Below are 14,112 nucleotides of genomic sequence, written 5' to 3'. Positions count from 1 at the left end.
TTGATTTTCATAACTTTAGGAGCAAGTGGTCTTCATTTGAAGTAAATTCCTGAATATCTGATTCTGGCTGATATTTGTTACTTGAAATGTTTGACACGCTCTGAAACAGGCCAAAAGAACTTGAACATTCATAGACTGTATTACTATTTCATATGCATCCCTGCCCATGGTCGGTCACAAAAGGCCCCAGCAGGATAAGACTTTAACAAGCAGTACGAGGCCTGTTCCTCTCTACAGACCAGCCTGACCCCCAACTGAGGGCCCCCAAGAGCTTCAGCTTCAGCATCTGACCCAATAAATCTCTGAGGAAAACTAAAGAGACATGCTCCCTGCTGGGATTCTCCCCTCATGGTGCTCTGTTTTTCTAAAGTTCCTGTTGGAGTTCATCCTATCCCCTGTCCCTGGAGAAAAAAACGTCAGACACAACCTGCAATTGCATCTCTCAGTGCACTTGTACAGACTGCAGAGACCAGACAAACAACAAAACAGTGAAAGACCAGAGAGGTGGAACCACATGGGTAAATCAGCTGTGGTAACCCAGCGCTGTGACAGACAGACTTCATGTAACCTTTACTTGACACCAAACTGGCTCCCAACAAGCTTTAATGAGCAAAAGTTTTAGTTTTTCGAGAGTCCCCACCCAGTACCACTTCAGGCTTTAGTTTCAGAAGCTTGTCTATCTTCATCCATTATAAATACATACAGGTACCTTCTACTGTGCATGGCATATAGAATTGACTTGCCTGGTTATTTGAACTGTGTTTTGTCAGCATTCAAAAAGTTTTTTAGATATCACCTGTAGAGATGTCTGCCTTCTGACAATTATAATGGAACAAGATGGTACTCGGCTTGCATTTTTAAAGTGCAACAGCAATGTCTCTTTCCAGTAATCATGACCCGGTTACTGAAGACAATCCACAGACCTTGTTGTGAGCAGATTCATGTAGGAAATATTTTCAAACCTTATCACAGCGCAGAAGAGAGTGTACATCAAGTCATGGACGAGAGGCTAGCTAACTAAGCTAGCTAAGCTAGCTAACCTTACAGCTCAGCCAAGGAGGACACCTTTAATGTTTACATTAGGACCATGAGCCTCTTGTCCAAAACTCTGCAACTCAAACCAAAGAAATCTAGATGGACAAATAGGACAACAAATGAGAGGGGAAATCTTATTTTAGATTTTTGGGTGAACTGTCCCTTTAAGTTTTGAGAAAGACTGATAATAGAAACCCTCTAAGGGGAAAATACATCATCTGATGAGGCGATTTTAAACAGAAAATAGCAGTTAAAGGTGACAGGATTTTAGCTCTCTATAGACGTGTTAGCACTGGGTGTGTATGTCTTACTTACAGAAGCTGGATTTATAAACAGCCTGAAGAGAAAATGTCAGGAGGCCAAATACTTCCTGTGTCTGAGCTGGGAAACAGAACTAGGTTTTGATTGGTCTGGGAGACTTTCAATCATCAGCATCTGAGAGAAGGATTTCAACCAAAATGGACACATAATTCAGTTTGTTTTCATTTCATTGTTTAACTATCGGTCCTCTGTTCATATTTTGTGTATCAAAGATCTGTTTTAATGCAAAGCAAACCTTCACTACACCTCAAGCCAGTATTTTTAGTTAGTTGTTTTTCAATTTATTTATAATGTTTAAAGTTATTTTATATTATGTGAAAACTTCTGCAGGGCTTTGGCAATCTTTCCACAAAGTGTCTGTCATTACTTTTACACATATCCAGAAAGTTGAAAGAAATTAAGATACAGATGCAGTTGATAACAATTAATGTGTAAGTTTGACACTACAATTTAAGAAGTTTATTGTGTTTTGGGTCAGCTATTATTTTGAAAAAAGCCAAAACTGGAAACACCAGGTGTCTGCAAAGAATGAACGTCTTGATATTTCTAATTTCGTGACTGAAACAAGCATATTCTCTCACATTGTAATTAGCCACCACTTATTTAGCATTTTGAAATTTAAATATATTTAAATGTTCATTTGTATGTTTATTTTCAGGATTGTCCTCTTTTTTAAGAACACGGCAAAGTCTGAAATAAAAGAGATTTTCTATTTATTATTTCTTCATTACTTGGAGATAATAAGTGAGAAAATATTTAAATGTGATTCTAGGTCACAAGCAACTGTTTAGTGGTATTAACTAGACATCATTTAAATTAGATATCATTCAAATTAGCTATAAAATATTAACCAAAAACGACATCAGTGATAATGTGAAGTAGTCGTGAATTTAACAACAGCTTCTCATTATACAAACTGACAGTACAAACCTGTTATAAAGGCTGGCAGTCTAGGCTCTGGCTTACAAAAGATAAAACCCAAAACCATCATTTGATTCAGATTTCTGCTACCATTCATGTAAAATGCACCAATTCCTGGTTAGTTTAGTTGGTTAGATTATCTCAGGATAAATGCATTCAGTCGGAATTCCTGCAACTCCAAGAGACAAAGAATAAATCACAGAGAAAACTGGATCTGATTTGTTAGATTTTAATGCAGCATGTACAAACTCATGATTCATCTTTGTTATTGTGATACCAGCTACACTTTCTTCCTTGCAAAAGATCACAGCCATTATAGCACCAGTGCAAACACGCAAGGTGTGTTAAAGATTTTGTTAGAGTTTCACATTCAAAGACACGCACACACACACACACACACACACACACACACACACACACACACACACACACACACACACACACACATCTGAGCAATCGTGTTCAAATTACATCTAGAAAAGTAGTTTGGTTGCCAGTTAAGTGATTCTGAAATAATACATTTTTACAAATGAAGACATAGAGGTTATGTGGGAGGAAAAACTTTTGTTAAGACACTGATTTATTGAGTGTGAGGAGGCAAATAATGTGACTTTTACACCCTGAGCGGTCTATACAGATACAGCAGCAGATCTGGCTTGAGTTGTAGGCAATTCAGTTGAATATTATATAACTGCATACTCCAGTAAACTCACATTATTTACATACAGTGCGTTTCAGTTAGAGTTCAATAGAGTGCCTTACAATGGAGTAATGCATTATACCGTATATGCATCTGTGCTTCAGGTCAGCCAAGAAAAAGTTGCCAAGGAAGGAATTTACACATCACATTTCTTGCTGATCTAAAGGCTGCTGATGTAGTAGCTCATGTGAATAGACAGTAAATGTACTCAAAAATGAGAACACAAGTCACAGATTAATCACCCACGAGAAAAAACTCAGACCTTGAAGTGTCTGTGTGCCTCAATATTAAATACACAGGAAGTGAAGTGGATTTTGCTTTTTTGATGCCCCAAAATCTTAAAAGTATTGGAAGGCCTTTAAAAACTCTGCAAACCTAGATAAACCTAGATGATGTTGCTGACATTTTCCAGTGCTATCAATGAAATTCATTTCACCTCCACTGTGTTGGGGTGCAATAAAATAGACTTGCAATAATAGACAACACACACATGACGGCAACAGATGTTTTCTTTCTAACTGTACTGTCATCTATTATTTTAACATTTAAAAAGATTTATGATGGGACATCAGTGACAAATGAAGTGCTGTACCAGGAAGTGTCTCTAACATTTTGTACATTCAGGCACAGCAGTATGTAGAGTATCTGTGTGTGTTACAGTGTTGTTTGATATGATGATGAGCCTTCCTCTGAGCTGCTGTGCAGTAGTGGCTGCCTCTCTCCATAGCTCGACACCCTCTTCCTCCTCTGGTTGCGCCTCCACTTCCTTCTTGCGACAACGAGCAGTGCAGCAATGATTGCGGCGATCACTGCCCCGAGGAGCCCGGCTCCCAGGAGCCACTGCCAGATCTCCTGGGCCTGCTGGAGGTAGGGTGTCAGGAACTCCTGAACAAATCTCTGGCCTGTGGGGAGGAGGAGGAGTTTAACATTAAGAAAGAGCTGTAGAAAGACTCATTTACTGGACGTGTTTGTTTTTTCTGTACTGACCAGGATCCAGCAGGTAGGCATACTCAAATCCTAAAACCTTGTCGGACAGGAAGTAGTCTCCGTTTCTATAGAGAGGCATGAAGGGCACCATGTAGTAACCATCATTGTGGCCGATGGGGGCATTGGCACGTGGGTAGCTGGTCCGGAGAGGCTGATGAGTCCTGAGCCAGCGCTCAAAGATGCTAGAGAAGGATGAAAAAGGAAGCAAGGGACAAGAGGAAGGATGGATAAAGATGAGTATGATAAAGACAGAAAGGGAATAATGGTCAGACCAGGATGCAGACAAAGACATATGGTAAGAAAAAGGAGAAATATTAAATTCAAAAGGAGTAAATCTTTAACACCATCACAAATATCCCCAAAAATTTTACTTGTGAATTTCAAAAATGTAAACACACACACAAAAAAAGTGGTCATTTACTTTATAATCGACCAGATGAATACATGATTATCAACTCTCTGTAACCATAATGCTCTTTTCCTGTGTGTACCTGTCAATGAAAGCATGGTGCAGGAGGAATACGGGGTCGTTGGCTGAGCCCTGCACTGAGGACATGGAGCCGTTCATGAAGATGTGCAGGGCATTGTGCATGGTGCTTTGACCTTGCACTGCAAGACCGGTCTCTGGATCGGCAAAACCTGAGGAAAGGTAAGTTGATAAGAGATATTTGTGAATTTTTGTTTTGTTAAAGCGCCACGTTTCTGTTGCAGAAATGTCAAAAACATTTTGAAAGATAGTTTGTTTAAAATCAATTCTGTTTTAACAGAGCTGATTAAGTTTGATATACTCACTGTTAGTGTTTAAAGAGCTCTTTCACACATCTTTGAAATGCTTTTGCTTCAAGATGGATGCTTTCTAGCACACTGACAAGCAAGGGACTTATTGAGCTTAAGACCAGCTGAAGGCCACTTACTGTGTATTTGAGTGATGCTTGTGGAAACTGCTTCGAGGTAACTGTGAGTTCAACACTAATGTAGACAAAAATATTGGGCAAGAGCAACAAGAAACTGCTGAAATAAAACACTTTTTTTTTAACCAAGAAAACTAAATTGTCAGTCCGATATGGAATATTTCATTTGTTGTCATGTTTAAGTAAGATGTGTGGTTTAAGCAGCTGTTTCGAGGGTACATATATTTTTTCCTGCTTGAATCTGTGTCTCAGTATTACATTATAGGTTGACATTAAGTGTGAATGTCTGTGTGTATGCCTCTCTTTGAATGTATGCATATCACACAGACACACATGTAATTACAGTGGTGGACTCAGGATGTTTGAGGGACAGGGGCAAAAACAATAAAAAGGGCACCAGCTGTATGCAGTGGGGCACCAGTGCGCAGAAAGTCGTGATATATTTATAGTGAGGAGACGTCCACTGGAAGGGCACCCTAGAAGGCACTTTTTCCAACATCTGACGACAAATTGGTGTGTTGGAGTGTGCGTGTACCCTCTATGGAGTTCCTGAAGCTCATGTTGGAGAGTCGGTCCATGGGTTCAGTCTCGTACTCGGGGAGGCCCACAACGAAGTCCACGTCAGCTGATGTAGGGAGTCGCTGCACGCGGTTCCGATCATGGTTGCCAGGATTACGCAACAGCGGACCCTCCCCGGTAGAGTTACACAGTGCCTCTCGGCTATTGTACTCCTCTGGCTGGGTGCAGATCACCTACACACACACACACACACACACACACACACACACACACACACACACACACACACACACACACACACACACACAGACAAACACATACAGTTAGTGAGCTACAGAAGTCAGAGAGCCTACAGATCTCTTTAGCTCTTCATCCATCATTGAAATGACTCCCATACAGGAATGTTTACTTCTGTTATTAAGCAGACTTGTATGTGTTACTTGTTTTGGAGTGTAAGCATGGAATGAAACAAGTGAAGACAAAATGGCATGATGTTAAAAGAAAGCAATTATTGGTTGAAGTACAAACTACTCCAATATTTCTCACAGATTCTTTTTTCTAACAGAAGTTAAATTTTTCTTGAGATCACGGGTTATTTATGTCAGTATCACAGATCAACAAAGGTTGTTTTCCCGAGATTACAAGCTCATTTTGTTGAGATCTCCTGATGATGAACTTATAATGAACTCTAAAACAGATAATATTTAACTGGTTATCACCGGAAAACGGAGAAAACAATATGTTTGACCGATGGCCGTTTCAGGCTTCCGTAGTTTCAAAGCAAATCACGTTAACTTTGTATTAACTTTTGCTATTAATAACAGGTACTCCCTAATCATCCATATTCAGTTTAAATCAGTTGCTACACTCATTAAGATGACTGAAGCAGATCTCATTTCTTTGGATTAAGAGGCTAAACCAGCTTTAGAACAACAGACCCGCAGAGTGAAATGGAAATAAAACAAGCCTTTGTTTGTTTGTAAGGATGAAGGAATTTTCACTCTCTTAATAATGGATAAGAAAGAATTGCTTGTACATTTACACATACTCAAACAAGCATGCTTTCGCTCGCAGATACTCATAGTCAGAGAGAAACAAATCAAATCTTACCTTCCATGAGGAGAAGACTGAGGCAGGGCTGATGAGGTTAGGGTTGCTGGGGCTGCGTCCTCCCATCAGAGCATCGGTGCACACCTCACAGGACTGGGCGTCCCTCCAGTCCCAGTATGGGATGGTGAAGTTGAAATCTCCCGTCAGCTTCCTTATCTCGTTCTCCCAGTGAAGCAAGAAGACTCGGTGCCACGGCAGAAATGCTGCAGATTCGTGGGCGAAGTCGATGTCTCTCCATACGTTCCCTGGCCCTCCCAAGAAGGCGTCCCGGGACACGTAGTAGTGCATCCAGACAAACAGGTCGTAGGTGTTGATGTCAGAGAACATGGGGTTCTCCCCATTTTCACCCATCTCTGCTCTCGTTGCTGTGGAGATGACGTAGTCCTGGCTGATGGTGTTCTTGGCCAGGTTGAGATAAGAGATGAACTTCTGTTGCTCAGCAGTCGACATGGTCAGGATGTTCATGCGCACTGATTCCCTGTACTCAGCACAGTTTGAACCCCAGTAACCAAACCTGCACTCTCCACAGTTAAAGCCTCCATAGTTTCCAGCACAGCGACATGTCCGGTTGAAGAAAGCTAAAGGCCAACGCTCTCTGTCATCAATCCCACTGTGTGGGTACTGGGGCCCATGGGGCTCATCTGAGACCTCCACCTCAGTGCAGAAACCTCTACCTGACAGGGCGCCGCAGGCTGAGCCGTCACCATCCCACACTGGGCAGCACTCTTTGGTCCGTAGCCCCTCTGAGTTGGCACACGGGCGAGGGAACTGGCATAAACAAATCCCAATGAGCTGAAGCAGGACTAGAGATGCGTACAGGCTCCTCATGATGAAAAGTCAGAGCAACTCCACGGTGGGAACTCCTGCTGAGAAGATGGATGCAACAGAGCAAAAGCAGGAAAGAGGAGTAGATTCAGTGCTTCAAACTACCTCTACTAACTAAGTAAGCAGAGAAATACAAGATTACACACTTAAGAGTGAAACTACAAACTCTTTAGGGTACCTGTATTCACACAAGCGACCAATTATCAATTTCAAAAACTTTCTAGCTTATAGGTTCTTTAAACTTTCTACCCCTCTGTGCTCCCATCTAACTCTCTCCCAAACCTCTCCCAAACCTCCTTCCACCTCTCTCTCTCTCGCATCCAGCCAACAGTCTCCTGCTCTCTCCCTACTCATTGAGCCGTTTTAGTGGGCCGTCCCCTGACAAAGTGTGTGATCTCACACACATTCAAGCATGTGCACTCACACACCATCACATGCTCAGGATAATATTCCTGATTCCTCTCTGATTCTGTCTTAAGACCAGCTGACCTCTGCTCCACTATACCTCAGGCAGACTTTTTTTGTGTGCGCGCGCCCCACCCCCTTCCCTTAGCAAAGGCTGGCCCGGAATTTGTGCATGATCGAGTGTGGGGTTGATGTGCCGTTGCTGAAACAAGGAAGTGAGAAATGGAAAAGAAACAGAAGATGAGGAGTTGGAAAATTAACATAACCCAGTAAATTAAAGAGAATCCAGTGTTTCGCCACAGTGACTTTAAGGTAAAGAGTGTACTCAGTGTTACAGGAAAGTATGGGATAACCACTAAATTGGGGTGATAACAGCAGGAATTATGTTGACTCCCTTCCTGCTTATGATGAAACATTGGTAAATGGGAGTCCTGTGAATCTGCCTGTTGATGATTGGTTCTATAAGGATGCAGTGAGAATGAGATACGCATTAGTCTCGGCAACATGTTAAACATATTAAATCACGATCTGCTTGCTAACTCAGGCAAGTGTTCATTTGGCTTCAGCCTTGTGAGGCCATGTGCCATCACTGTATTATTTAATTGTTTGGTACCTTCTGTATTTGGTACCTTCAAAGTCTTGGTTCAGTGTGAAAAAAAAAAGCCGTAAAGACGAGCCTTCGCTGCAAGTCTCTGTGTGAAAAGGGCTTTTGTCTTGTCTCTGTCTCGATACACTCTGGTGTTGGTCTTGACTTGGTCTCAGTTTTGGTCTTGACTACAACACTACCATCAGAGTAAAAATGTACATCACAGTTCGGAGCGGTAGATGTATATGGTGTACAAAAGAGGACCAAGAAGAGACCCCTGTAGGACAGCCATACTAATGTTAAGAGGCCTTGATTTAGATCAACTGGAATGACTAACTGAGTTCTATCAGAGAGATGAAATAATTTAACAGACTGTTAATTTCTCTTTTTTTCTGGTAAAGTGTTATGATCAACACAAACAAATGCTTTCAGTAGGTTTATATAGAGCACAGCACAGTGTTAATGATCGTCTAGGGCATTAACAATATCAGACAATTCTTGAAACAGCATGTTGAAAAAGACAGCACAAAACATAAAGTTGCCCTCTGTGAAAAAGACCACTTGCAAAAGTATGATATCAGTCTAACCATGAACACATTAGGAACACTTAATGGAAATTAATATTTTAAACTTCAAAAAAGCCTGGTTGTAGCTTGTATATGCTGGGTTTACCATTTACCACTTTGAGAATAAACAGTCAAAATATCTCTTTTCATCTTTTCATAATTTTCTGCTAAAGTTATGTTATTATTACTACACAGGATTGAAAATTGGGTTGGAAGCAGTTTGTGTTGCAGGCAGGAAGCGTTTACAGTGACTGAATAGGAAAGCTAAACCAATAATGTTTTGGAGAGCATATAAACCATCTATCAATCAGTCATCTACAGTGTAAGCTAAAGGCTTAATGCCATACTTAAACAGACGGCACCTCTTCTCTCTTTAACACCAGTTATCTGTTCAGAGCATGTCCACATTATAGACTTATATATGAAGTTGTCACACGTGCAGATGTGAGTTTCTACTGTATCTCATTTCATGCCACATACTGTAAATAAACATAGACTGTGGCTGTTTCCTCTTGTTTTATCACATAAATATTGACATATAAGGCATACACACGGCTCCATCAGACAAACAGTTCATGCCACTGGTGTTTAGTGACATTAAATGTTTTCACACTGTAAGAGAAAAGAAATACACCACTGAGTGTTTATTGTGGTAGCTTCTTCTATGATGAAATGTTTCTATCTCTGCGTTGCTGCACTTTTGACTTTCCAGTAATGTGCACAAGTAAGAGGAGATTTCCCCAGTGGAAATTACAGTCGTTCTGCTTTTTTATTTTTCCTAAACACACACAAACACAAAGCAGATGATAACTGAGTTCATATCCAAGGCTGCCATGTTATGCAAAGACAACTATGTGGGCATCATCATTAATTAGTTTAATGCATTGTAGTTAAAATATAAATTATCAGTGATTGAAAGTAAAAGTAGTAGTACGTTAAAACATATTGTAAGAAGTACAAATCCTGTGTTCACAGTCTTACCTAAATAGAAGAAGCCTGCATCAGTAATGTATTTAAAGCACAGATGTAAAACAACTCACAATGTGGCAGAATAAACTATCAGTGTGACATTATCCTATTATATTGTTTGATTATTATGTCAACGTTAACAGTATTTCATGTTGTAACTGGTGAAGGTGAAGCTACTGTAGTCAAGTAAAAACTCAAATATTTATCTCTGAAATGTACCGAAGTTGAAGTACTGAGTTGTCGAGGATGGAGACTGATAAAATCAAAAATCATGTTGCGATGTTAATTGATTCCATTTCAATTCCCTTCTGTATTATTTCACCTCTTTATTAATTAATTAATACATTTTTTAGCATTTACATTCACATTTTATGATTTGAATTATTTCTAAATTACTGTGTTTATTTGTGTTTTTATTTCGGATTTTTTTGGCATTGCATTTTCCCCATATTTATTTAATTTATAGTAAAAATATATATATATATTTTTACCATAATATATCTTGTTTTCACATTATACATTACTGCTTCATCAGTATTGTATAATGTTATATCTAATTCATTATATCCATTTCTTTATTACTTTATTAATCTTTTTGATTTTGTCAGTTTCAGACCTCCATATAAAGTAGCATAAAATGGAAATATAAACGTAAAGAACAAGTAGCCTCAACAGTACACCACTGCTTATCATGGTTAATGATTTTAATTAATGGTAATACATGAAGTTACGCAATGGTTTAGGAAACATTTTACTACAAAAAGCCTTTGAACGCGTCCTCATCATCTGTACCACATGATGCAGCGTGACGATCATCTGCACAACACAAGAATGTCCAATATGTGCAGAGTGAGTAAGAGAGAGAGATTTGTTTCCCCTCGTAGGCTTTTCTTCCTACAGTTTTTACAGTCGGGCTCAGGTCAGACAGTCATCTGCGCAAACCCCGGGATCACAAGCCGGTCACATGCTGCCGCAGCCAGGCACGGGATGCAGCTTATCCCGCTGCAGGGACCCAGTGGAGCGCACAGGAATGACCATCACAGGATGAACCTGTCTGCAGGGCTCCGAGAGAGACAGACAGACAGACGGACAGAAGGACAGACAGACAGAGTGTATGGGTATGTGAAAGACAGAGAGCTTTTTCTTTGAACTTACTGAGAATTTCAACTTACAGCAGTAAGAATAATTCATAAACACGTGACATCATGTAAAGACTTCAGAATGAGGCCTGAGTGACACTTTCTCATAAATCTCTTCCCGCAGACACAAGAGGGCAGCAGGGCCCGTGTATTGCCTGAAACAGAGGAGCGCCACAGGACGACTGGCAGTCGCAGCATGGTTATTTCACTCAGAGCTTCCTCCTCATCAGCTGTAATGAGACAGGAGAGAATGGAGAATACTGATGATCTGACCAGCTGCTGGTGTTTCTTATGCCTCTTTGACTTCTTGTTTTCTCATTTCGGAAAAGCTTTTTCATATTAAAAGCAACCTCGCCGCCCTGCAAAGATGAAAGATAATTCTTGCTGATTTCTACTACAGGGGAGAGACATAATTTGCACCTTGTAGCCCGAGGAGATAATTAGTCTCTTACTTAGAAAATCTGCCTGAAAATCAGAACGTTGCTTTTCAGTCTAATCCTGAAAACAGGTGGAGCTGGTTTGTACTCTATGAACAATCTTTGAACAGCTGACTGTGTGTGTGTGTGTGTGTGGTTCATAGATGGTCAGATGGTATCACCTTCTGACCTTTGACCCGGCACGACTCCTCCTCTGCATCTAAACAGGAGGTGAGGCAGATAGATAAATCTGTCTAAATGATATTTATTGATCGGTATATTGAGAGAAAATCTACGTGCAACTGTTTTTCACAAGCAATCACTTGATTATTATTCTAAGCAAATTTTTAACTGGTTCTAGTTTATTTAATGTGAATGTTTTCGTGGAAAGCAACCTTTTTAATTTACTCAAGTAGTACAGTTTTGAGGTATTTATACTTTACTTGAGCATTTCCATTGTATGCTATTTTAAGCTTCTACATTTTGGGAGCCAATAATGTACTCTTTACTACTCCAATGCATTTATTTGATAGCTAGAGTTACTTTGCAGATTCAGATTATTAAAACAAAATATAAATTAACAAATAAAACATGATGTATTTACAATGATTTATCTACCCAGCAGTATACAAAGTAGTTTAAAGCAGCTCCTCCACCTACCAGCAGTGTTATATAAAGTACTGAAGAATCATCCTTAGGTAAAAGTAGAGATAACATGTTAAAATATTGCTTTGGTAAAAATGAAAGTAACCCATATGAATAGTTCTTGAGTAAAAGTCTCAAAGTATCCGATATTAAATGTATCATAAACACATGTAATAGTAAATTATACATATATTTACATGTATGTAAATATTGTACACTGTGGGTCGACTGATTATCAGTTCCTTTATTTTTTATCTGATTGTTGATAAAAAATTGTTAATTTAAAAATGCACTCATTTGGCTCTGATGCAGCAAGTAATCTAAATAGTGTAACTTGTAACAAAAGTTATCAAATTATTGTAGTGAGAAAAAGTACGATATTTTGCTCCAAAATGTAGTGAAGTGGAAGTATAAAGTAGCAGAAAATGGAAATACTCAAGTAAAGTACAAGTACCTCAAAATTGCACTAAAGTACAATACTTACACTCCATCACTGCCTACCAGCTTTAGACATTAGAGAGATTAATACATTAATGCATCACTAATTATGATCCAGTAATATAATACATATCATTCTGAAATGGGCCATTCTGCATAGCAACTTCTTTTACTTTTGGTACTTTAAGTACCAAAGCAATAGTAAAATACAAAATATTACAATTTTCACCTGAGTAAAAGATCTGATTACTTCTTCTACTGGACTATGACAGTATACTATGTATCTTGGCATCGTTTTCAACTGTCGATTAGGCACAACAAGTTACTTTTAAAACATCACTATGTTCTCCGGAAAATTGTGATGGGCATTATTTGCTGATATTCAATAGACCAAGTGATTAATTAAATAAAACATTTTAATAGATTAATAAAGAAAAATAACCTGATTAATCAGTAATGAAAACGATCATTAGTCGAAACCCTAAGTTGAAGATATTCTAAGAGTGGCTTCTATTTCAAAGTTAGCTATTTCTGCATGACAGCATTCATATTCTGCCGCATCATCCTCAGTTTGTGTGCTGTCCCTGTTATCAGGGCGTCTTGGTAGTCAGAGACACTGTGACAGCTTGTCAACCTGTGCTGACAGTTAACATCGATACCGAGGCTGCTTTTACTTTGTATGCATCCAGACTCTGGAACAGCCTGCTGGAGGATCTGAGGACACGCTCTCTTTTTTAAAGTGTGTTGAATTTGCATTTTCCTGCTTTAAAATGTGATGGATCAACCTGGTGTTATGTTATAGTTATTAAACCCACATCTGTTCCAGTGGGCTTCTATTTCAAAAGAGATTTGTTAAATTTTTTTTCACAATTATGTTATTATTAGATATATAAGTCTTCCAATAAAGCAAGACTTTTTGATTACAGTGTGTTTTAACTAGTTTTAACATCATTGCTGAGTGGAGTTACATAATGTTGAAGTACTTGACTTATGTGTCAAAATGTCGCATTAAAATATTTTTTGGGAAAGGAGTCCTATAATGTAGTATTTTCCTTTCTCTCGCTGTTTTATATAGGTTCTTGTGTATGTAAAAGATTTTAAAAGTTAAAACAGTCAAAGTACGCACCAACAGAAGCTCCTCTCTCCCACAGAAAACACTGCTCCTGAAACGCCTCGTCAGTAGTCCCGCCTTTTATTCCGTGACTTTGTGACATCACATTAGGTCTCCATGTCAGACATTTGCATTATTTATGCCTAGGGGCTAGTTTGGCATGTAAGAATCAATTAAGCGCATCTGCTCTGTTGTTAGCAGTGCTGGGTCAGGCGTGCGTGAGCTGACCAATCAGAGCAGACTTGGTATTCAGGAGGCGGGCCTTAAGAGACGGGAGCTAAAACAGAGCGTTTCAGACATGATGATGAAATGAGGAAAACAATCACGATGATTAGGTTTATCAGAAATTAAATGCCAGAGGGTGAATATGTTTACCAGATGTCACTTGTTACTTAACTAAAAACAAATAAGTGATAATCAAAATTCACTTGTTCTGAGATCACATCACATGACAGTGGCTGTTTTATAATGGAGGATCTTGTTTCTCTGTTGGCATCATGTGGTTGTA

At 39.3% G+C, this 14,112-nt stretch overlaps 1 protein-coding gene across 1 annotated transcript; it reads right to left on the bottom strand.

The window, feature by feature from the left end:
• Window positions 1-2,494: 2,494 nt before the first annotated feature.
• On the bottom strand, window positions 2,495-7,654 carry tyr (tyrosinase). The gene is made up of 5 exons (XM_073488643.1): window positions 6,505-7,654; window positions 5,411-5,627; window positions 4,456-4,603; window positions 3,965-4,146; window positions 2,495-3,879 (listed from the first exon to the last, which is right to left on the bottom strand). Exons 1-5 carry the CDS (start codon window positions 7,330-7,332, stop codon window positions 3,632-3,634), a joined length of 1,623 nt encoding a protein of 540 aa, XP_073344744.1. The 5' UTR covers window positions 7,333-7,654; the 3' UTR covers window positions 2,495-3,631.
• Window positions 7,655-14,112: the final 6,458 nt, after the last annotated feature.

Source organism: Pagrus major, chromosome 2, assembly GCF_040436345.1.
Source record: "Pagrus major chromosome 2, Pma_NU_1.0".
NCBI lineage: Eukaryota > Metazoa > Chordata > Actinopteri > Spariformes > Sparidae > Pagrus > Pagrus major.
The sequence above is the reverse complement of the archived record's forward strand: the minus strand, read 5'-3'. Positions and strand labels throughout refer to the sequence as shown.